The sequence below is a fragment of the Pempheris klunzingeri genome, chromosome 22 (genome assembly GCF_042242105.1).
Source record: "Pempheris klunzingeri isolate RE-2024b chromosome 22, fPemKlu1.hap1, whole genome shotgun sequence".
Taxonomy (NCBI): domain Eukaryota; kingdom Metazoa; phylum Chordata; class Actinopteri; order Acropomatiformes; family Pempheridae; genus Pempheris; species Pempheris klunzingeri.
In genome coordinates, this window is record NC_092033.1 from 11,084,988 (window position 1) to 11,109,771 (window position 24,784).

Consider the following 24,784-nt stretch of genomic DNA (forward strand, 5'->3'; position numbering starts at 1 on the left):
AGCCGATGGGATGTGCAAATCAAATTACATGCAACCGAACTGCGCAGAATTAAATCATGCCAAGAAAGCAGGCAAGGTAGCTCAGAGACGAAGGAAGAAAAAGAAATCAATGAGTCTAGACTGACTGGCAGTTCGTTCCATTCAGTTCCTTTAATCCTCAACATGCAGCCTCTTGATTCAAGTCTGTGTCAAATTTTATAGCAGAGGAGATTAAATGCTCATGTTCACATGCAGTTTTTCCCCCACAGGGCGACTAGTTTTTTTGAGATGCCATGAATCAAGAAGTGAGAAAAAAACTCAGGATTTCCAGCTCTAATTGAATTAGGGACACATTTTATTCGCTTTGCCTCTGTCATAGAAAAGCCAAAATGTGCCAGTATGGGGTGTTAGCTCGTGCCTGTGGCTTTGAAAACATTTATTGTAGTTTACATCATTGCACATATTCATGAGTAATAAATAAAGCAACTTTTATCTACTTTAATTTGTGTGTGAGTGTGAAAAAAAGGGGGTGAGAGTGTGGGTTTTAGCTCCTCTGTAACAGGAAGACAAAGAAGAGATGGGGATCTAACATGTGAGGAAGTGAGATACAGATCTCTGTTCCCCTTTTTTTACCAGTTTCACAGTAAACACTGCAGTAAACTTTAAATCGGAGGCAGACTGTGCCACAGGTTATTCACCTGCTCCATTGTTCACTGAGAAATCTGATGCTCATCACACACAATTACTTTAAATAATGTGGGTAATATAGTTTTACACACACGGCCAATGACACAGCTAATAAGTTGAGTAAACACAACAGATTAATCTTTCAACAACAAATTAAGGAGAAAGACAGCAAACGGAGCGTAGTGACCAACAAAATGGGGATTTAAAACACTTCAGAAAACAGTAGACAAAAGTGTTTAAAAAAAACGTACTAAAACATAGAACAGACCGACTTAAACACAGCAGGTTGAGAAATGAACGAGAGAAGAACAGACGGGGAAAAAAAATGAGGCGGAGGACAAGAAGAGGTGGACTTTGGTCCGAATCAAAAGTCCAGTCATGAAGCAAATTACACCACGCTATTCACTGTTTCCAGGGCGTGTCAGAGTCTGGGCTCATGCATGGCAACTTTACTGACAACCATGACCACAACGGGGACATCAGACAGCTCCAGCAGAGTGTGTGTGTGTGTGTGTGTGTGTGTGTGTAATGCTACGAGCGGGTTGAAGTGTCCACCTGTCTGTTCAAATAGAGAATAATTATGTACTTTCTAGGGGTTTTTTTAATTCAAGAAATACCAGTTTTATAGATAATTTCAAGTGTGATTGGGTAACATAAACCTTATCTTTGTACTTTGGTTTCAATCACCCTTCAAGCTATAAAGCTTTATAACAAAAGGTCAACATTTCCTGGCAGATAATGAAGCATCAGCCAGCAGCCAGTTAGCTTAGAACATAAAGACTGGAAACAGAAGGACTGAAGGTAACAGAATCCACCTACCAGCACCTCCAAGGTTCACTAATTAACACGTCATATCTTGTTTGTTCAAGCTAAAGTGTCCCTCACCCTGATGGCGGCCTTGTTGCAGCCCACGCGGTTGATGGCCAGCCAGGTGGGCAGGTCCAGCAGGCTCTGGAGAACCTCCTCATCCAGCTCCAGGTTGGTCAGCTGGCCCTCCCCCTTCAGCGTGCTCAGGTTGATCTTGTCTGGCGACAGGTTCTTAGCAAACCTACGAGAGAGAGAGACAGAAAAGAAGTCCAGCTTTGAGCCTGGTAATATTCATAGAAACAAACAAAGTAACAGTCCTGCCAAAACAAACCATGAATTTCAGAATAAATACTGTTAGAGAACAAAACCCACATCTTTTTGTTTTCATGGTTATACGTTAATGTAGAGGTCATACTATTAGACGATTAACTCTGCTGCAAGAATGGAAATAAATACTCTATAAACCTGAAGCCTGAGTTTCCAAAATAACATTTTCCTCTTTAAGCTTTGATGTTAACTGTACTCGATTGTTTCGTTTCCATAGTTACCACTTAATCTGATAATGACGGAGTGTTTGAGTTTTAATAATGCAAAAACCTCCGGGAGTGCAATATAGAGGGTTTAAAGACAGAAAGAAAGAGAGCACACAGGGCAGTACAGTGGTAGGAATAAAAACCGATCCAACACTGTATTATATGTTGGCGCTCAGGATAATTGCAGTGTGTGAGACCCATGATGAGGGAGAGTGTGTGTGTGTGTGTGTGTGTGTTCACAGCAAGAACAAAGTGTACTCAGGCTGCATCAGATGATAGGGTGTCAGCACTTACCTTTAATTAAAAGGTATGCACCAATATTAATATTTATAACCATAGTGTCTTGTCGTAATACTGTGTATATATATATATAATGTCTCTGTATGTTGTAGTGATTCTGTGTGTTTAGTCTATTTGCTCTTTAAGTAAATAGACTTGAACACACGATCTTAGTGTCCATGACCTCAGTGTCTTTGGCTCCCCTGTTCACAGTTAGATTATTGGTTAATAGTTAGTTTAGGGGCCAGACGCTGAATGGTTTATTGACCTGTGCATCAGCGCAAACCAGTCTAATGGAATCTCTGAAAAACAGGGATAGTATTGATTTCACATTCTCAAGCTGTCAAGAGCCACACAGCCTTGATCGTGTGACGTGTAGAGGTGCAGAATACCAAATGTCCTCCTAGGTTTAGTCTATATCACTGCAACAACGCAGTGGAATATCTAGATTTTAAGATAAAGCGATGTATCCAAGCTAGTTGGTAGCAGTTTAAAAGGAAGTGAGCCTGTGTGTTTTTTATTTTTAAGCACACGTGTACAGTTCAGGTAGGCTTAATCTTGTTATTGCGCTAATCTCTCACACACTTCAACTATGTGTGTAGCTGTAAACAGGACCAGATCAAAGACCACAGGTTCACATCCATTACTGAAAGAGTGACCTCATTATTATCAATGTACAAAGGCTTCGGGATTTTACTGCCCTACTGACTTCAATACACAGAGAGGAATGAGAGTAACTGCACTCATCAAAATACAATAGTGCTGAGTATCATTATCTTCAGTATCAGTGGCAATATAATATCTGATTTTCAGCACTGGCACCAAAACAATGCTGATTTTTAGGTGAAGGGTGGAGTCTCCTAAAGCATCTAGCTTACTATAACCATATTTTGGGTTCCTTACTTCCTTATTTGCCTGTAATTGTCAGAACCAGTAGGAAGGTGCATCGAAGCATCAACATCAAGCCACAAGTCTCAAACATATCAGTATTATTTACACCATGAAATAACTGATCAAAGATTAACAGGAATCTCATAAAGCATTAAATGCCATCTTTAGTTGCTTGACAATTCAATACTTCAAATCAATCAATCTTTATTTATATAGCGCCTATTCATAACAGCGTTATCTCAAGACGTCTAGACCAAACTCTTAATTAAGTGGCGCTTGGTGCAACGCTCATATTTGGGCTGGGCGGGCTACCAGTAGGTGCTGAGGTTAAATACCCAGCCCCATAAAAACCACACAGTAGGGAGCACATGCAACAACAAACGACTTGACTCTTGACACACACACTTGATCGGACTGGATCAAACAGGGACGCGCCACTTCATTTTTTTTCCCAACCTGACACGCAAACTCAGGATACCTGCTGATACCAAGCACCAACCAGATAACATTGCTCTCATTTCCCCAAATGTAAAATCTGTACCTCACTGTGTGGACGTCAGTGGACTCATTTTTATGTAAGGTAACATGGACAGCCCACTGTGACTGAATTATAAATGTAAATGACAGCAAAAACACTGCATTCTATTAGGACACTGACTGAGAAACTGTAATTAACGTAGCGATACCTCGCCAGCTAAATAAAGGTGAGTATCAGCACTAATGCCGCTTGGATTTGGTCCTTGATACCAAATGCTTTTGAAATAAAGTCACAGGAAGAAGCAAGAAGCTGCTTTGTCAGCTATAAAAAAAAGTGATGTATGATTATAGAGCCACTCCATAATCATGGAGTAACTGGATATTCTTAGGGAGACAAAAGGTTTTTGTTCGGATCGGCTGAGTCGTCACCGATGGAGGACTACCCGGAGACATGGCAAGGAGCAAAGAGTCCCAGTATCTGCTGCGTGAAAGAAACTTTACCCAGTGAGCAATGCTTTGTGATTCAGCTGCCCATGTTTTAAATGATTCAGTTTGTCAAATTCCTCCTTCCCTCTTTCCACTCAACACCTTCTCTTGGCCGTGTTGGATTCTTCTCTAATTCAACATCCCTGTAAATTATTCAGCGGTAGAAGCAGACATAAACAGAGACTCGGCACAATGGAACAAGGAACAAGACAAAAAACAAAGCCCAAACAATATTATGTGCACACGTGCTCACATGGGCATACACACACACACACACACACACACACACTCGGAGACAGAAGCACACTCGGACTGTCTCTGAGAGATCGATGTTGTTGCTGGAGCGTCTCAGCCTTGTGACCAGTGAAATATTCATCCCTGCTGCTGATCAAGTATCAACCAGCTAGCTTCGCTCCTCTCTCACTCCTTATGTGGCCTCTCTGTCTCTCCCCCCTGTGCCACCTTTCGCTTCCTCTCCCCTTCTTCCCAAGTCATAAATAAACCAGTGCTGCGATGTTGCTGATCGGCTGTCTAATATCGACGCTACTAATGCTAAAGAAGCCAAATTACACAGACAGATCCTGCTCGTTACTGATAAACACCAGCAAGAGGGAGAGGGTATTAAGTTCACTCACACAAACACACACACACACACAGAGTCATCTTTTCTTTTCATCTCGTCTGCCATTATTCCAGTCAGCAGGGCTGAGCTCACCGGACCAAATCCAGGTCCATAAAGAGATAAGGACAAGCTACTGGCTGGAGGTCTGCCTGTCGAACATAAAATGAACAACTGAACCCATGCCCACATTCCTCTCTGTAAAAGTTAGTTTTACTTGAATATTAATGTATTGTCTTTCTCTGTTAAGACAGAAATTATAAAAAGGTCTTTTTTATTCTTGTCAAAAAATATAGATTTGAGTTAGATTTTGTGTGTATTTTGGCCAAAGTCAGTGTAAAAGATGTCTGCAAAGGCCCCTTAGCCACAGCACACTGTCAGCAGACTTTAGTCCTCCACTCTTCATGATGATGTCTGTGGCTGTGGAAACAGAGAGACTCCCAGATTTTTCCTGCTCTGACGGTGCTTTCGTGGTGTGCATTCGATTACATCAGCACCAGAAAGAGAGGAGCCGGAGGGAAGGCGGCCGGGGTGACTCAAACGGACGGCCAGCTTGTTTTAGCAACCGAGAGCGAGGCAACGTAAAGAGAGAGAGAAATACAGAGAGAGAGGAGGGATCCTCAGGGCTTATCCTGGGGTTTAGGAATGTGGTTTTCCAGAAGAAGAAAGAGATGTTACCACATTCTTTCCTGCCAATGCTGATTTGGCCGGGCAGCAGGTTTGGCTCAACAACAAAACAAAACAGAGACATTCAATGTGACATTCAGATGGGCCTCTGCATCCTTCATTGGTGACTGCAGAGTGTACAATGAGTCAGCTGCAGAAAAAAGTCTGATAACTCCTCTCAGTTAAGTCAGTTTTCCTTTATTCTGATAGAGACCAGTCGAAGAACCAACAGAAACAACCACTTGATCTCAGAAGATGTCTTTGGCAAATGCAACACACTAAGACAATCCAACAAATTAAATTACATTAAGTGTTTCTAAATGGTAACATGGTTTAACACAGCGGCAGTCAACAGACTTCCCTCAGGAAGCGTCTCTGATATTTCATATGAAGCTAAACAAATGTAATCTAATATGGTTGAGATAAAAATATATTTGTGTTGGCTGGTCAGAAACATTGCGCTCTTTATTACTTTGTTGGACTCCTGTTAGACGACAGCAGCAGTGCAGTGTTGGGAAGCTGACTGCCTGCAGCGTGGGTGTGCTGGTAAATCAAATGTTCACCTTCAAAACAAACCCAATCTAAAAATAACACCCACCCACATGCATTAACTTTTTCTTAATTACCAGCTAGCGCCGTCCACCACCTTTACTCAGTGTTCACATTAAATAACACCATCTTGAGTCTTCTGTTGACCTCCAGGCTTGATCGAAGGCAGATGACTTGAACAACTTACGACATGAGAGAGTCAAAGGTGACTTTCAGTAGGCTCTGACTGTCTTGGCTATTTTGTTTTTCAAAAAGAAAAAGGTTTATAACACAGTCCAAGTGTCTTTATTTAGCAGATCATTCAGTTATTTTATTGTCTGATGTGTGGGATTTGTGATGTGTGTGCAGTTCTAAAAAAGTTATTTCATCAAAGGTTACTCAATGCTAAGGGTGTAGGTTTGATTCCAGACAAAGGGGAGTTTGAAAAGTTTTCCCTTTTGGAAATTACACAGTGTGCACACAGTACTAACTGTCGTGCAGAAGAGCCATATGTTGTGAGCACTAGATAACAATTTGTGCGCTCAAGTTATTATTTTGTGGACACAAAACGACAAAATATCATCTTTCAGGACTTCAGTGTCTTCCTAACATTTCTCGACCCACGAGTCGATTACTTTTTAAAGTTGTGATAAAACAAATACGCTAATGCTACTGAAAAAAAGCTGAAAAGTTTCAAAGAAAGTTGTTTTCTTGCATAATGTACTGGCAATGGTGAGATCATCATGCTGGGAAAACTTCAAACATGTTGGTGAATGTGGACCCAACGTTGCTGCTTTATGATTTTCCACTCTTCTGATATTGATGCTCTTTGCAAAGTGTTTGTTGTGGAAATGTTGATGAGAACAAAAATACATTACGTAGCCCCTGACGGGTCGGTTATTAAAAAGACTGACTCACCTCGAAGTGATCACCAAGAGGGGTTGCTTGAATTACTTTCTAGCCTACATACCAACACAAGTGCAAAGACACACACACAAACTCCTACAAAACACCTCCACACACACACACACACATCAACAGGGACAACAATTCAACAACACACAGGCAACCTTGTCAAAGTGAGGTGAGTTTATATTGGCAGCGAAGGCCTGGAATATTCATGCCCCCCGTGGAGACGGTGAAAAGGTTAGCGTGCAGGAGAGAAAACAATCCAAGACCCCCGTTACACAGCAGCAGAGGACACCAAGGGCCGGAGGGACTCTGGTCAAATGTCAGTCTCTCTCTCTCTCAAACACAGACACACACACACAAAAACACACACAAGTACTTCACAGCTACGCTCTGATGAGACACCCACAGCTAGGCGCTCAGTCATGACTCATGCCATAATAGCCTTCCCACCAGCAGTGAGCGATAGCACTGGAAATAGTGGAGCTCATCCCTATGGTGCATCATCGCACAGCTACTGCAGGCTGGAGAGAGTCAGGCCTAAAGAGGCTCACGGTGACAAACACAACAGCAGAACTCATCTCTCACACTGCAGTGGGCAATAAACCTCCACTGATGAATAAGTGAAAAAGCTGCGTGTGCGCACACACGACGGACAACATGTTTGGAATACTGGTGTTGCAATACCTCACGCCTCAACCTGAGCTGAGGTGAAAAATGCTCCCCTTACCTCATGAAATTCGTGTGAGATGAGTTGGTGGTCCTAAGATCTCTGATAACCGATGCATCATCTTTATTAGATCATATAAAATGCGAAAGAACCACTGACAGGTTGAACACGTGAGTATTGAACATGCCTGGGGCTATGCCTGAGTCGCCGTGACAACTCGCCTATACCGTCCTGACTTAACCCCAAAATGGACGTCGCATACCAGACCTGACCTGACTATAAGCCTAATCACCCGGGTCATGAACTCTAGTCTTAATCCTTTCGTTCTTAGGGGCCCCTTCTCTGTACGTGTTTGTCTATCAACAGCTGATCTGCCTCTGCCACTCACCCCGAGATTCTGCATTCCTCTGTGACTGAGGATGTGAGTTATGCTGTGGTCTTGTGACACAAATGAGCAGCCATTTACTCTGTAGTCATGGTGGTATATGGGCTGAACAGGCAGGGGTCACTTTGAAGCCAGAATACATTTTAAGGACTCAAACGCCAGAAATAAGGTGAGTCAAAGTCATGTGGCGTTTTTTTTTTTTTCCTTTTCCTTCCTTCACAACAAAAATAAACTTTTGGAACATCACTCTGGATGGCTTTTAGGGAGGACAGATGTTTCCAGATGGGTTGTTTCCATCTGGCTAAAAAAGGAAAAGAAAACCCACAAATTTACCTCCCAAAATGCTTTGCTCTGCTTCATATCTTTATAGAGTGGATATCTTATATCTTATTGGCAGAGAAAACAAGAGATTTGAAGATGCCACCTTGAGCTCTGGGAAATAGCATTTTACCAGTTTTGGACACTCAATTGAAAAACTGATTAATGGAGAAACTTATGGACAGTTACTTGCAACCCCAAATGCATTTACTTAATGTCAAGATCAGGAAAATTTTTTTAGCAGTGACCTAACAAGAGGAAAGGGAGGAGCAGAGGAAATGAAGAATGGAAAGATGGAGCGAGGAGGGAAAGTCAGGAAGGAAAGAAGGAAGGAATGAGGAAAAGTAGGTAAGAGGGACGAAAGTAAGAAGCTCAAAGTCTCCTTATCTCTCCGGACCTCCATCTGGGAGTGCGTTCTCTCCGTCCCAACACCGACCATTCATACAAAGTTTGATTCTCGTTCTTCAACGCCTGTAATTAAGCTCCTGTCCCAGAGAGTCTACCAGCTCTGCAGCTGAGCCTGACTTTAAGAGTCCATGTCAAATCTCTCTTTTGTCTAACTGTGTTTAGCTATTTCTGCATCCATCTATGTGTGTATGCGTGTGTGTGTGTGTGTGTGTGTGTAATAGGATCCCTCTCTGTCTGGCTGTTGGCCAGGGCCCCGTCGATAATCTAAACCTGTCTGTAATGAAGACACACACACACCTTGTCATCTATTCACCCCCAGGGGCTGCCTGAGTTCGACCTTCTGTGACACACTTTCTCAACACACTCTAACGTCAGGAAAACACACACCATCTCAGCCATGTCGTTTAATATCAACAAACTCTTCCTTGCACATGAAAAGTCGCACACAACACATCCTCTAAACACTTCACATTGTACAAAAAGGCCTTGTTTAATATGTCATGCATGCCTCTGCGCGCTTGTCTTGGCCTGGAGGAGGGACAGCCACCGCAGACTCAATCAAGTCAATGAACTGTAAAGATTAGGTGCCGCCTCACTCTAACGGGTTCGTCCTGCTCACACACAGCATTGGGTAGACGTGTGTGCTCTGCAAACTGTTGCCACTCATAACATAACCTGTAGCTGTGTAAGCACACCTACACTGTGTGTGTGGATAACATAGCCGGCAGGGAGAACTATTCCCAGCTGATGCTGATGAAGCAGCAAATCGAACTCATCCTCGAACTGAATCACCCAAACATGCATATTAATCGCAGTCTGCTGTATTTGCAGCGTGTGGTGCCGCTTTCTGACACCAGCACCTTTACTGTGACATCACCACACCATACGGATCAGGATTGGCCGACTGTCAGCCAGGTCAGCTTCCGCTCAGCGCCCAGCAAATCAGGCCGGGACGAAGAGGATCAGATGACAAGCCCGAAGACGGATGACATCACTACTCTTCAAGTCATTTCCTGTCAGTGTTGATGCTAATGCTGCTGAGGGCATGCACAAGCATCTGCAGAAACACACACACACACACTCACAGCGCAAGGAGACACAACTTAAGGGAACTAGGACAATGAAGGGCATGCAAAACACAGGCTGCAGACAATGCAACACACAGCTTAGCTGTGGCATTGTGTTCATGAATATGAAGGACAAAGCGACCCTAAACACCACTAAGGTATTAAACAGTGACTGACTGATTAATCACACCTCTGTGACAACATAGACTTTCACCTCTGTGAACGTAGACCGGTCCACCTGCATACTGATGCTCTTTTCAAAGACTGAATCATCTGCGACCTGCACTGCAAATGTGACAGCTGTCATTTCTCCTACTCTGCAACCTGCCTCCATCATTAATATCCAATGCACTCTACAGCTTGACACAACAGCTGAGGGTGGGAATGCACCCGGTTATAGGTGATTAGCAGGTTAGCAGTGCACGGGAGGGAACCAGTGACTGCATGTTTCAAGCTCTCCCCCTGGAACAAAACAAGCAAGTAGCCCATTGAAAGTCCCTTGAGGGACAGTGGAAAAAAAATAAATAATGCATGTAAAGTGGGTCGAGCTGAACGCTGCCCATAACAGCAAGACATTAAGAAAAAATAAATGGAGCCTTACACAGCAAGTGGTAGCGCCATTAAACACATCCTGAACCAATATTACCTTCATTTATCTCTAGGAACATAAAAGGGTGCCACTAAATGCTTTAAAATGTGCTTGATTTAAGGTGACAGTGTATGAAAAGTCCCTCTCTACGTGATCTTGTGTGCTGAGGGTGAGTGTGATGTCTGACTGGGAGGCACAGAGGTGAAAAGACCACATAAGCAGGATTCATACCCGTGTAAACAAACCTGCACCACCTGATGTTGCCTTTGCACTCTGCCTTCACAATTAACGTGATGTGGATCTCAAATTTAAGTCTAGTTATGAGACAGTTACATGGTTTATGTTGCAGGCAGTGTGTGTGTGTGATAGCTACCAGTGACTGGAGGATTATTTGTCTTCGGGGGAAGGCTGAGATTGTTTTTTAAACCAATCTGACACTCGACTGGTTCAACCTGCTAAAGCAAGTGTTGAGGGATTAGCTCCTCACTAGCATGTTAGCAGGTTAGCCGACTAGCCACGTCTCAGGTCACTAGGGGTTACCTCAAGTGAAAACGCAGCTGACAGCCTGACAGACAGCAGACATGCGAGCTAACTTAGCAAACACCAAGAGGAAAAGAGTCCACACGTTTACAGGAATAAAAATACCTGGTTTTCGCATCGTTTGTAACATTAAACTAACATTTCTGGTGATAGCTAGCTAACGTCTGTCTGACAGCTGAATCCCTCCCTCGTCCTTTTCTCTCCACTCCCTGTCCGCTGACGGGAACCACCGCTCAGGACTGACCTGGAGAGATGCTTCAGGATCTGCTTCTTGATGAGCCCAGCCATGGCCGCACAAATCCGGTATCCGAGCCGCCGCCGGGTGTCTAGCCTAGCCTACCCGCTAGCTTTCCCCACCGTAGTTAGAAAACACACAGCTCAAATTCTCATCTCTGTGTCAGGCTTCGTTTTAACGCTGCTCCCGCTTCTTTCTCTGAGGGATGGGGGAGCGGGGGGACGGAGAGACGGCATTTCACAGGTCCCGGTGGCTGCCGGGATCGGAGACAAAGCGCATCCCGTTAGGCCAATTCATGCAGATACAGTGATAAAGCTGATGAAGCTCCACAACGGTCCAGATCTCTGCAATATCTCACTCCGAACACCTGGACAGCGCGTCCGACTGACGGCGTCTGACGTCATGGCGTCTGGGCGGAGCGTCATGGGGCGTTCAGCGTCTGCTCGGAACTCCCTCTTAGTCAGAGATGTGGGTCTGTGGGGTAAAGATGGGGCATACATTTATAGAGATGCCTTTAGAGTCAATTAAGGTCTTTGTTCCTTGAGTACAAATTTACAAATACTTGTACTTTACCTGAGTATTTTCATCTCCTCCATCTTTGTACTTCTACTCAACTGTATTTCAGAAGCATAATGGTTTTTAGTACTCACTATCTGATAACTTTGGTTACTTTCTAGATTTAGTTTGATAATACAAGATATAAACAACAAATACATTATTATGTGTTATTACAGGTTAAAAGTCGCCCCCTTTTTTTTTTACCAACTGCAGCATTAAAGTGATTCATGACTTCACATGACTGCATCACTATTTATTTAAAACACACATAACGTTTTTAAAAAGCTTCTGCAAAATTAGTACTTTTCTTTTAGTAGTTTAAGTATATTTGGATGTTAATATATTTGTACTTTCACCAGGGAAAATGTATTTTGAATTCAGTCCTTTCACTTGTAACAAAGAATTTCTACACCATAGTACCTTTACTATTTTCACTAAAGTAAACTAGCTGAAATTAGAACATTCCTATTTTTGAACTCTGCCTTTCGTCAGACATTTTGGCAGATAAACTGACTTGATTTGACCTTTTACCTGGAAAAAATAGATTCTCAACTCAAACTGAATTTATATTATTTAGCATTTCTACTGATGGAATTAGATATCTGTCATTAATCTTATTTCTTTCTTCCAAATACACTCCAGCAACTTTCTGTTTTCATGTCTTTCATGCATTTTACCTGGATACAGTGAAATACTGCACCACCCCAAACATGTGAAAGCTGGAGTATTAATATTTATGTTACGTTTATTAAGCCAACTCTGCTATTAACTCGGCAATGATGCTATAATAATGTAATGTCAACAAATTGTAATTGTTTTTCATGTGTTAACTGTTCAAATGGTTTCATATTGTTGTCTGTCCATACTACATTGTGGAATATACACAGTACTTCAGGGGTTTACAGCCAATGTTTGCTCTCACTATAAAACGCTCTTCTAGTGACATCTAGTGTTGTAAACATGCTTTGCTCTTTTTGAAAATGACCAATTGTCTGATTTCTCTTTCAGTCAAAGTTTCAGAATGCAAAGTTAGTGAGAATTTTAGCTTGTGAGGATATTTTCTTCTTGTGGTGGTGGACACAGTGGTATGCTTTGGCATAATAACTACAATAAGCCAAATAAAACTACTCCTACAACACCTTTTTAGATCCAAAGCTCCAAAGGGTTGTCACCACGGCCCAGAAGATCACCAGCTGCCCCCTTCCTTCCCTGGAGGAACTCTACAGTTTCCACTGCCTCAGGAGGGCACAGCACATCCTCAGGGATCAAACTCATCCTGGCAATTCACTTTTTGAACTGTTACCCTCTGGCAGACGTTTCAGGACATTAAAGGCCAGACAAACAGATTAAAAAACAGTTTCTATGCAAGAGCACTAAATATTGTCTGACTTGAATCTTGTGCAATGACGTGTTGTTCAGGTGTGGATGATATTTCTCTTTTATATTGCCCTTTAGTGTACTTTAGACTCTTTTTATTCTGCACTTTGTTCTTTAGATATTTATTACATTGCATTCTAGTGTGTTTCTTTTATACTTTTTATGGCACCTAAGGAGGATTGCACCTTTCACTTTCGTTGTACCCGTTACAGTGACAATAAAGACATTCATTCAGTCATTTTTCTAAATAACATTAGAGAAAATTTGCACATACGTGTCTTAATAAAGTCCTACAGAAATATAATGGAACTTTATAACAGAATACAATGGTGATGTGATCGTAATGTGATTACAAATGAACATGATATCATTGATGTAGATGAGATGGAAAGAACATTGTGTTTATTCATTTACAAACACAATTAAGAGCCTCATAAAATCCATCATTCACAGCTTTGAAAACATTTCATGCACTGAAACGACTTGGACTTTTTACTTTTTGGTGTGTGTGTGTGTGGTCACCTAAGCCGTGTAAACTTTTTACACGGCTTAGGCTTGTGTGTGATGGGTGTCTGTGTGTGGAGATGGAGCCAGAGGACATTAGATCAGCCTGCGCACTTCAGCTGCCACGTATGAAAGGAGGAGCAAAGAGAGAGAGAGAGAGAGAGAGAGAGAGAGAGAGAGACAGCCCCTCCCTGCTCTGCTCTGCTCTGCTGCTGTAAGAGCCGCTTGCAGAAAGTTTGCATCAGTGTTTTAGACCTGAAACAGCCTCCACAAAGGCTTTTCATACACTGATGTATGTTATAAACACACAGATTAATAGACTTTAGGCAATGGTGCCTGTTTGGTGCAAAGTTTTCTCCCAAGGTGGCGCAACTCTTCTCCTTCACTACATCATTAAGACATTTTCTCACTTAGAGTTTCTTAAACAGTGAAACTAACCCAGTGCTTGTCTTGATATGGACCATAAGGAACACTTTGAAAGACCAGGAAGATGCTTCTGTAGAAACTTCACTCCTTTTAGATGAATAATACTAAAATAATCAGGCTGATCAAGTTTCTGATGTAAAAATAGAGCCTAATCATCAGAATCTAAGAAGAGCAGAAATCAATCATCGTTTCCTGCTGGTTTGTGTCATTGAGTCGGACCCATGCAGAGCCTGCAGTTGGACATGGGACAGCCCCCATCCGCATACCTCAACGCTAAAAGCCCCGTAGAAAGACACGACGCGCTCACTGATACGCTGCTGGTCCGGTCTGTGGGCCTGACTGGAAACACGCTCCATCCACGACTGCAAAAAGCAGCAGCACTCACTCACCTCACCTCTCTCTCACACACACACACACACACACATAGATCCATATACATCTGAGCGAGCTCCCACCGAGTATGACCGCAAAAAACCGACACAAGAGCAACTCCAGCGAGAAGAGCGCCGCATCCAGCCAGGACGATGCGTCGAAGAAAAGCCAGAAGAGCGCCGGCAACGGGACGAGTGGCCCCGGACCTCAGGGGCCACGGTCAGGCGGCTGTCTCGGCCTCATCGCCACCGCACTGTTTTATTTGGCCTTGATAGGCGCTGCGGGGTTCGCTGCCTTTTATTTACAACAAGCAATGGAGGAAATGCGCCAAACGAGCGCCAGGCACGAAGAGAGCGCACGGCAGAGCGCAGAGCTGGGCAGTAAAATGGAGAGCGTCGTCCAACAGGTAGGGAGGAAACGACACGAATCAATGGGGAGAAGCATGTAACTGCCTGTGGGTGACGTTAGCAGAGGATCCTAAACTTTTAGAGGAATATAAACTACATAGATTTGGGGTTTTTTGTGTGTGCAGTTACATAACCGTCCATAGAGTTGCTGTACTGTATGTACTGATGGGGGTTGGGTAGGTTTGGTGAAACACAGTGATGGATTTGGTGAACTCCTCATACTTTTTCCATCAGTTAACGCCTAATAAGTCAAACGAAACATTTCAAACCTTGGTTTCTTAGTTTTGTGTTACAACATAACAGATATAGACTGTTATGTCGGTGAATGTTAAGCTGCACAGGGCAGATGAGGGAGAGTTCACTGTCTCCAGGAGTCTCTTTGTTTTAGAAATCTAACTCAAGACAGGCAGAAATGCATATGTGTGTCCTCTCCTGTTTCATCCATCCCGTCCTCACTCCTGCACTGACCTTTCTCAATGCAAACTACTCTGTGTGAGACCAGTCTCAGCTACACTGAGGATTTTCCTCATTCGCAGCCATTTCCCACCCGACTTCAGGTGTGTGATGACTCTACTGAACAAATGTAAATGTTCAGCTGTTGATTTACTTTGGGTGGAGACCACTACTATAATAGGACTCTTCGTCTGAGTAAGAATTTGAAAGATTAGTATATATTTTCTTTCTGAGCAGATTAGTGTCAGGTATAGTCCTGTGCAAGTACAGCTCACAAGTCAAGTTCTTTTTCTGCCACAATAGCACAATATTACTCTTTTCAAATACAGACCTTCAGGTCAGTTGTACTATAATGTATCCACACTTTTACATTTTATACATTTAATCTGCCAAAAATCTGCTAAATATGTATTTTCAGCATATTTTGTAAATGTAGTGCATGAAAGTTCAAGGGCAAAGAGAATAATCTGAACTCAAGGTCCACTCACTAGCAATTTTCTGAGCTTTCAATGGCATTGCATGGTCTTCATCTGTAAATGGATGTGGTGAGTGTTGAGTGAGCCAATTCTGTTCAGGAAAAAAGGTTGGAGAGGGTTAGTTTCACTTTTCATAAGAACTGATAAACTGCAATTATATCATAATGAGATGAAACGTGTATCTCCAGTTTTGGTTATGTTGAGTTTTTCACATTAAGTGAAGAAATATGTTGAGAAAATTAAGAAAATTATAAATAAACTGGTCGAGAACCAGCTGGACTATCTGGAAAACCCACAAAGCTGAAAACAGGGCTGTGCTTCATAGCTCCTGATAAAAAGTGCTGGTTCATGTTGTGTGGATGTTAAAAAGGATTAAAGCACTGATGCTGACTGTGTTCCTCTAATGTTGTACAGGTGGAGGCTCTGAGGAGTGTTGTGGACGGGCTGGAGTCATCGGTGGGCATCACACGGGTGGAGCTGGAGGGGGCCATCAGCCGGATGAAGAGGGGCGAGGTGGAGACGAGGAGAGTGGAGGATGCCCTTCAGAAGCTCCAGAACGATCTACTCAGGGACCTGTCAGAGGGCATCAACGAGGTGAAGGAGGCCCGAGAGAGGGACTTCTCCTCTCTGGAGAGGACAGTGGAGGAGCGTCTGGCTGAGGTGAGTCAGTCCATCACCGCCAGCGTGACGGAGTTCACCGAAGCTCAGGGCGAGGCTCAGAGCCAGCTGGCCGACCTGAAGGCCCGGCTGGGTGAGATGGAAGACCCCGTGCTCATCAAGCAGGAGCTCTCTGCCATTGTTGATGCTGTCAGTGAACTCAGAACAGACAAGCAGGCCGCCGATGCCTTCGCCGATTCACTCAGGGAACAGATAGGTGCTGTGAGGGGAGAGCTCCAGACTCGTAACCAGGAAGTTGCCTCAGTGTCTCAGGAAGTTGAAACGGTGAGGTCGGTAGTGCAGGAGACTGTTGGGAGTCTGAGGGAGTCGCTGTCTAAAGCAGAGGCTGATGTCCAGGCTCTGATGGACAAAAGCGCGACGCTGGAGAGCGGCGTGGAGCAGGCCGTCTTAGCTGTTCGCACTGCGGAGAGGCAGGCGAATGAAGGAGCTGCTCAGATCAAGAAAAGATCGGACGACCTGGAGGCCAGAGTTAAAATATCAGAGGAGAGTGTAGATTCACTGTCAGCATCAGTGTCAGACATCACCACCAAAGTGGAATCACTATCCAGCAAATACGACAGCCACGAGAGCACTCTGGCTGCACAAGGGCAGGCTGCAGAGGAAGCCAAAACTGACGCGCGGCAGGAGATCGAGGCACTGAAGAGCAGTTTGGGGGAGCTGCAGTCCAACATGGGCGGTGCCCAGGCCACGCTGACGTCGAAGGACTCCAGCCTGAGTGAGCAGGTGGAGGAGTTGGGGAAGAGGCTCGCTGCTCTGGAGAACAGCAGCACCGTGAAGCCGGAGCAGCTGCAGAGCTTAAGGAGCTTGGTGGACGGCTTGGAGAGCAAAGCAGCCAAGCTAGAGGGCCACGACAAGGCCATTTCTGCTCTTCAGAAAGCTCTGCAGGACACCACACGGACACTGGCCGGCTTATCCAAAGGCAAGAAGGAAAAGTAGGGAGTTTGAGTTAGCAATGAGACATCAGGATACCACAACACAGACAGTAATAATTCCCAAAGGGTGACCACAACCCACTTTTTTATGATATTCATGAAGAACTGTTTCTCAAACTTGATGCCTGGTGTCACAATGTTGCACACTTTAGTAGAAAAAGTAGCCAATGTGAGGAAGACGTGGGTTAGGTCAGGAGAAGAGGGGCAGAGCTGGACTGCTGATCTGTGAATTCAAACCCACACTCATTCTGCACTGTAGTTTTTTTTTCATTTCCTATTGTTTTGTTAAATTACATTACATTTTACGTGCCAATGCTGTGTTTTTGCAAAACCAACCAAATGCAATAATAAGCTCCTTTGGAGCACTCCTTTGTTTACTCTCTACATGTTTTTTTATTACAAGAATAAAAGCTCTTGTTGACCCAAAGCTGTGCATTCTTCCTTGGTGTGAATGGTTTGTGGGATACATTAATAGTATGGGTGCGAATGTAAATGTACACTTCTAGATAGGTGTAATGTAACCTGCTGGAATCATGTTAGAACTCAAACAGGAATTCCATCTCAAATACATAATCCATATTTTTTACATATGTAAAGCATTGAGGGGTCAAGCAGATGATAAAGACTGGACAGACTGAACAGCACACAGCGGTGACAGCTAACGTGTAATTTGCTTCTTGGGATGTTTAGCTTTGACGGTCTTCCAGGTGTTCTGCGGAAATGTGCCTCCTTGTTGAACGTTGGAGGTTGCAGCTGTGTCGCCACCTCACCAGAACACTTCAAAGTTACCTGTGTCGCTGGAAGGCATTTGGCTGCTAATAAACCCTTTGAGCAACCCAGCAGATGCAAGGAACAGCTCTTACAACATGCGGAGCTTTGGTGACAAACTGGAATTTCTTGTCTTCAAACGCCTCATTAGGAAAGGCGAAGGGTTTTAGTCCGAAACGTACTGTTTGAACCATGAAGTATCATATGGTTAGAAAGCAAAAAGCTGCCTTAAATGTACCCAAACTTTGATGTTTGAGGATGAGAAAACGAGGGCTTGCGGTGACGCTATAAAACCAGGAACTTGGTGACGTTTCATCATTCACCTGATACTAAATACTAAATATCTTGTGATCTGGCTGCATTATTTACCTCACAGATAAATCACAATTTGTAGTTTTTTCAGTGAGGCTGCAGATGACTAATAGTTTGTGTAGGAACTTCTGGCACAACCTGGAGCCAGTTAGCTTGGACAGCTGGTCTCTGTCCAAAGGTAACAAAATCTGTGCAGAAGCACCTGTAAAGCTAATTTGTTCAGCAGTTACATTTTGTTTCTTTAATTAGTACAAATACTGAGGTGTTTGTTGGGGATTCTGTGCCAGTGACAGTAGTTGTTTACCCTTTTTCCTTCCTGCTACTTGTAGCTTCATATTTACTGTGTAAATAACTTGTAGCTCTTGGCAAGAAAGCAAATAAGTGTCAAACTATTCCCTTGAGTCAACATGCTGTAGCCATGCCGACTGCCTTAAAAATGATCATATTAATGCAAAAACATTACGTGTGTCTGCGTTTCCTCAACATTTCCACAACCTTTGAAAAACTGCATACAGTATATGAAAAACTCTGATGGAACAAAGAAAATGAAATAATTGTGCGTGGAATCAGATGAAAATGTGTCACCAGAATCAGTTCGCTGTGGGAAGGCAATAAATCAGCCAATTCTGAATCTGGTATCTCTAATATACCTGAACAAGGACACAGTGAGCTGGCTTAGCCTCAAGGAAACTTTTAAAAACGTCACAACTGTTAGAAATGCTGACTGACAAGCTGCCACGTCGTTCACATTCATACGTCTTAATGGGTTCAGCCTACCAGCTTTGTGCTTCAGGCTCTACAGAGCATCAGAGTTTGATAAAGTTTTATATTTATTTGGTTTATAATAGAAAGGTTTATTTCAGTAAAACCTAAAACAGCAGCATGACAGTTCATCAGATGTAAAAGCCAAAAGAAGTTGATCTGCCTCCACTTGTCTGAACGTGTTGCTCATGTTGGCCTGTGCATCTCTCCAAGTTCAGAGATATCAGCTATTTCACTAACCTGTTTGGTTGTAATATCTAAATCTCCCTCTACTGCAGTGAGGTTAGCCAGTGTCTGTCTAAGCTCAGCGATCTCCTGCTCTCTTTCAGTGAGATCCTCCGCCAGTCTTCCTATCCGCAGCGTCAGGTCTGACAGCAGAGGCTCGAACGCCCCAAAGTCCCTCTTGATAGCAGCAACCTTTGGTTTAAGGTCAGAGGCGAAGGTCACCGTTCTGATCAGGCGAGCTCTGCCGCTCTCGACCTCCCTCATGCGCTCAGAGATCTGTTCGTCAGCGGTGGCGAGCTCAGGGATGCGTTTGCGGAGCTGATCTATGGCCTTGGTGTTGCGCTCTGACGCAGTGCGGAGATTCGAGACTCGGTCGATGCTGCTGCTCAGCACGTCCCCGATGCGTTTGATCATGCTGCGCTCCACCTCACTGGTCTTGTCCTCTAACTCCCCCACCTGAGTCAGCAGGGACTCCAGCTCAGACTGCAGCCCATCCATTCTGCGCACATCTGTCCTCACGGACGCCACCTTTGAGGGGAAATACACAGGAACAGAGGCTGAGAAACACTTTTTCAAACAGGAATTTTCCCCATAGGGGGTCTACAGCAGCATCTTTGCTAAATGAGTCCCTCTAGATTTAATAAATTTGTGCTGATTAAATTCAGATGATCTCTGCTACGACAAATCAATCTGACATACCTTGTTGGAAAGGTCCTTTGTGATGGCTGAGGTGCGCTCTTGGATCTGCCCCACAGCGTCTTGCAGTGCGCTCAGGCTGGTCTGGAGCTGAGCTCGTTTCTCAGTCAGCCCAGAGGCCCACTCCTTCAGCCGGCTCACGTCCTGCTCCAAACCCTCCAGGTGAGGCTGCAGAGTCCCCCGCTGACCCCCGAGACCCTCCAGCATCAGCTGGACGCTCTCACACTGAAACAGGACACACAGAACGTGGACCGACAGATACAACCATCACGTTTGTGTGTTATTCAAAGCAATCCCACAATATACATATTTATTGTGCCTTTATAAAAAGCACAGGAGTTACACTCAGGGGGATTAATAGGAGAAACAAATTGCACAAATAAGACTCTAGTTAAAAAAAAAAAGATTTTATTAAATAAGTCAAGTGATGAAATGCTTTCGACGACAGGTGAAAACAAACTCAGATGGAGTCATCAAAATGGTGGAGCAAATCTAATGTAACACTCAAACTAACTAACTACTTTCATTGTTGCTTCTTTTCTTTAATCCTCTGGCCTAAAAAAAGTCAAACATTTTATAAAACATCCATTATTTTTTCCTAACACACAAAATGATGTCACCCAATTGCCTGCTTTTCCCCAAACAACAGTCCAAAACCTAAAATATTCAGTTTACTATTGAATAAATTTGATTAATCAACTGATCTTTTCAGTTCTAATGTAGTTACACTGGTGCAGATATTGTTATATAACTGTATGAGAGCAAATGGCTGGCTTGAGATTAATGGGGCATGTTTTATACCGAAGAAACCTAAATGTGTCGTTCCATATTAAACAAATATTAAAATATATTCTTGATTGTATTTGTGTATGGATAGTAGAGTTCATGTGGAAATCTGGGGACTTTTAGGCATTTTCCTGTTATTAAGATAAGGGGCACATCTAGAAAAACATTAACAGGGAACAGTAAGACAGGGCCACTCCTTTCCCCTGGTTGACTCAAAACAATGACATCATTCAGTGAAATCATCATAAAGACGTTCAGTCATCTCATCCTCGTCATCTTTTTCCCACTCCTCGTCTTTCCATCTTTCTTCCTCCACAGCGTCAGGGTCCTTTTGGCTGTCAACTGTATTTTCCCTCAGCACCATGGTGAGTTCACGGACCGCCTCTTTTACCACCGACAACTCATTCTTCATCTTAAGGATGCTGTTTTGAGCCTGCAGGGTGTCCAGCTCCTGTCGGATCTCCAGGATTTCATTCAGTGCTTTCAGCATGCTGTCCTCAGTCCCAAACACCTGTAGCGTCACCTCCTCCAGCCGTTTCTCCGCCCCGCTCAGGTCAGACCCCAGCCTCAGGATGGAGCGCACCGCCTCCTCTACCTGCGGCAGGTGCTCTTCACACTCCTGCACCCGGGGAATGTGCTCCTGCAGCTCAGAGTTGAGCTCAGCCTCCCTCTTGGTCAGGCTGCTGATCTGCTCCTCCAGGTTGTGGATCTGCTTGGTGTTCCAGTCCAGCTGACCCTGCGTTCTCTTGGTGTCATCCTCCTCAGTGCGCTCCAGAGCTCGGGCGTTCCTCTTCGTACTGTCCTCGAGCTCCTCCAACCGCTTCGCCAGCACCCGGGCCCTCCGCTCGGCCTCGTTCACCCTCTCGGTGGCTCCACTGTGAGCGTCTCGTGACTCGGCCTTAAGGGCAGCCAGGTCAGAGGTGATGGCGGCCAGACGCTCCTGCCACGTCTCCGTCACGTTGAGGAAATGGGCGTTGACCGTCTGCAGGTCACGGGAGGCAGAGTTCTCATCGTCCTGCATCGCCATGACGGTGGCGTGGAGGGTGGAGATGTCCTGCTGGAGTCGTTTTGCCAAGGAGACAGTGGAGAGTGCCTCCTGTAGGTCATCCTCAGAAGCGGCAAGCTGCAGCCGCAACACAAAACAGGAGGGCTGTTTCTGTGGGAGCTTTATGGTCTTCAGTATTCACATATAATAGACTCAGTAGGAACCAGAGCGCATGCATACAGGAAGCCATTGTATACAGTAGAAGTGAAAGTAATGTATTGAAATGTGAACAATGTAGCATGCAGATGGTTATATATAATATAGAATTTGACTTAATAACTTAATAATTGAAATAAACAATCTTTATGAGGCAGAATATGTAAAACTATCCAGAAATTCACAAGAAAAATCCGAAAATGAAACAACGTTTTTGCAGCACAGATACAGTTCCCAGGCTGGGACCCAGTGTACTTTCTGCCTCCTCAATAAACCAAATAACACATTCTAACTATGAAACAACCAAAATGACAACAAACAAGGATTCTTATGTCCTCACACAAACTTAAAGCATAATTTAACCTAAATAATAGAAAGAAAAACATACTCTTCTTTGATTGCCTCAAGTAGTGTTAAAATTACATGATGGTTTGGATTATATTAAACCAGGTTTTGAAACATCTGTCTTAGAGATTTCTGCCTCCACCTTAATACAAGTGTAATGCACTGGATTTAATTTATGATGCTCAAACAGCAGCATCTGTTTCCAGGGTGTGTGTACGCATCACTGTGAATAATCCAAAGTTTATATCAGAGATATTTCATCAACAGAAAGTAGTTCCAGTGAAAACTTAATTTAATTTCCATTCATTTCCATTGTATTGGGGTCCCAGTCGACATTACATAAAAACCTGGGCACTTAAAAACCCCAACTGTCTGCATAACTGGACACCACTACGGGTTAACTGAGAAAGTATGTTTTCTTTTTCATAATTTAGGTGAATCGACCCTTTAAAGGGCAGAGCAGTGCCACTGGGAATCAAACGCACCTTTTTGGAAACCTTCAGCACTTCTTCCTCCATGTCGAACAGACTCGAAGTCCTTCCGTGTAAAATTTTGTACTTTTCTTCAATTTTGGAGAACCTCTCGTTCTGCTGCAGCACCACCCTGAAACCCAGAGAGACTTTAGGGGAGAACTGGACAAAACTCCTGGAGAAATAAACACATTATTCACGTTTGTTGACTCACCAGCTCAGAGCCCCGCACGCTGCAAGCGACAACAAGCACATAATACTTCTAATATCCAAACCCGAGGACGTTTTATTTGTTCCCGAGTTGTTCCCAGCTTCTGTCTTCACTTTATGGGCTTCATCTTTGCCATTCGCAGCCGACACTTCATCACTTTGCTTTGGTGACTTTTTCCTCTGCTTCACCTCAGAAGGCATTTTAGTAACACTGTTTGTAACTTTGAGGTAATTCAGCGGGCCTAAAACAGCAAAAACGTCTAACCAGCTATTCGTTACGTTGTAGACTGAAGCAGAACACTTCTTTCACACATAAATTCATAATGTGGGATAGTAAAATAACATTAAAAGTAGACTTAGCAGCTGAGTTTTGCTAATGTTACCGATAAAAACAGTCCTTTAGCTTTACCCTGTTCCTTGGGAAAATGCCGCATTCAGGTAAACTCGTACCACTAACAGCTGTATTGCTTAGTAACAAACACTAAAACTGACTGTAACAAATATAAACTGTGATTAGATATTTTTAACTTTTACCCCAAGCTACACAATGGTTTTGAACACAATGATAATTTTCAGTCTAGTTTGTTTTTAATGCTTGAACTGATTTCCAATCTGAACTGTCATAATTCCGACAGCTCAAGAGGAACAGCAAACGCCTCAGACAGCCACGTAAGCGGGCGGCCTCGTTTGTCCAGCAGGGGGCCATGTTGGGCTGATGATGCCTCTGAAGCAGAGCTCAATTAATACTGTAATGATGATACACGGATAATTAAACAGCCACTATTAGGATCATTAACTGTTAAAGCCATAAAATAGAAAACATCTCCAGGTTCCAGTTTCTCTAATGTGAGATTTTGCTGCTTTTCTCCATTTTATATCATTGTAATCTGAGCATTTGGGGTTTTTGACTTTTCTAAAGACAACATATAACATTTAAGGATGTAAAATTTTCTAAATTGTAATGGACACTTGGACACATTCATCACTAAATGATGAATCAACTATTAATACACAGGAAAAACACACATTTCTGTGCAGCACAAAAAAAAAAGACCAGACAAAAAGAGCTTTGGGACAAGCCATTTATTTGGCATGTTTCCAAAAATTTTACTTACATTTTGAGTGTCAAAATATGTCAAAACTTGATTATCAGTAGCTTTCTATAAATGGGTATTCATAGCCCTATACAACATTGCATGTAGCAGTTTTTTTTTTAAATGTTATTCCAGTATTATTTATGAGTGGATCCCAACAGCTCATATTCAGGATGTGTCAGCTATTAACTACAATGGCCATGCAGATTACAAGACCTTTTTTTTTCTTTCTTTTATACAGCATTTAACGATATTCAACAGCAGAAGACACAAACAATCTTACAGAGATAAACAAAAGACAAAAAACATAGAAGCATCGTCAACTTGGAGGCAAAGCTTCAATTGCAGTACAGTACATCCAAGCCAAAGCTGCCACGTGCAATTTCTAACAAATTATGTGCAAAAAGGTAACTAGATGACCCCACAATATTTGAATATGAGGGTGTGTTATTCAGAGATCTTTGGACTAAGGCATAGAGTGATGGAGTAATAACATTTGGTCATTGACGGATCTACAACTTTCACCTTGCCCTCTTTTAGCGTTTTATTTTAGTCCTTCATATTCAACAAGTCAAACTCCTGAGAAACATAAACAGTAGAGGTTTTGCTCAGTAATATAATCATCCTGCTCCTGATTAGGGATTCAAAAACCCATAACT

General features: G+C 43.3%; 3 protein-coding genes across 4 annotated transcripts in view; 1 reads left to right on the forward strand and 2 right to left on the reverse strand.

Moving 5' to 3' along the window:
- bltp3b (bridge-like lipid transfer protein family member 3B) overlaps nucleotides 1-11,423 on the reverse strand; it is a 31,284-nt gene extending 19,861 nt beyond the window's left edge. Inside the window, exons 1-2 of the mRNA XM_070853583.1 lie at nucleotides 11,083-11,423; nucleotides 1,552-1,714 (exon numbers count right to left, since the gene is read on the reverse strand). Of these exons, the coding sequence (XP_070709684.1) occupies nucleotides 1,552-1,714; nucleotides 11,083-11,126 (207 nt within the window). The 5' untranslated portion in view covers nucleotides 11,127-11,423. The remainder of the gene's footprint in view (nucleotides 1-1,551; nucleotides 1,715-11,082) is intronic.
- A 2,715-nt stretch (nucleotides 11,424-14,138) lies between these two features.
- Nucleotides 14,139-17,673, forward strand: ckap4 (cytoskeleton associated protein 4). The gene is made up of 2 exons (XM_070854167.1): nucleotides 14,139-14,716; nucleotides 16,061-17,673. The coding sequence occupies exons 1-2, from the start codon at nucleotides 14,399-14,401 to the stop codon at nucleotides 17,258-17,260; spliced, it is 1,518 nt and encodes a 505-aa protein (XP_070710268.1). The 5' UTR covers nucleotides 14,139-14,398; the 3' UTR covers nucleotides 17,261-17,673.
- A 1,475-nt stretch (nucleotides 17,674-19,148) lies between these two features.
- On the reverse strand, nucleotides 19,149-23,564 carry ikbip (IKBKB interacting protein). 2 transcript variants are annotated; one of them, XM_070854169.1, is made up of 4 exons: nucleotides 23,036-23,564; nucleotides 22,837-22,954; nucleotides 20,023-20,244; nucleotides 19,149-19,851 (listed from the first exon to the last, which is right to left on the reverse strand). In XM_070854169.1, the coding sequence occupies exons 1-4, from the start codon at nucleotides 23,230-23,232 to the stop codon at nucleotides 19,285-19,287; spliced, it is 1,104 nt and encodes a 367-aa protein (XP_070710270.1). In that variant the 5' UTR covers nucleotides 23,233-23,564; the 3' UTR covers nucleotides 19,149-19,284. The 2 variants fall into 2 exon arrangements, with proteins under 2 accessions (XP_070710270.1, XP_070710269.1); XM_070854168.1 differs by lacking the exons at nucleotides 19,149-19,851; nucleotides 20,023-20,244 and adding an exon at nucleotides 20,730-21,928.
- Between the last annotated feature and the right edge of the window lie 1,220 nt (nucleotides 23,565-24,784).

Excerpts from the sequence above, each read along its gene's own strand:
- ckap4 (XM_070854167.1), top strand. The coding sequence starts at position 14,399 with ATGACCGCAAAAAACCGACACAAGAGCAACTCCAGCGAGAAGAGCGCC. Across the intron at positions 14,717-16,060 it reads TGGAGAGCGTCGTCCAACAG|GTGGAGGCTCTGAGGAGTGT; the intron begins GTAGGGAGGAAA and ends AATGTTGTACAG.
- ikbip (XM_070854168.1), bottom strand. The coding sequence starts at position 23,232 with ATGCCTTCTGAGGTGAAGCAGAGGAAAAAGTCACCAAAGCAAAGTGAT. Across the intron at positions 22,955-23,035 it reads GCGTGCGGGGCTCTGAGCTG|GGTGGTGCTGCAGCAGAACG; the intron begins GTGAGTCAACAA and ends TCTGGGTTTCAG. Across the intron at positions 21,929-22,836 it reads TGCTGAAGGTTTCCAAAAAG|CTTGCCGCTTCTGAGGATGA; the intron begins GTGCGTTTGATT and ends TTGCGGCTGCAG.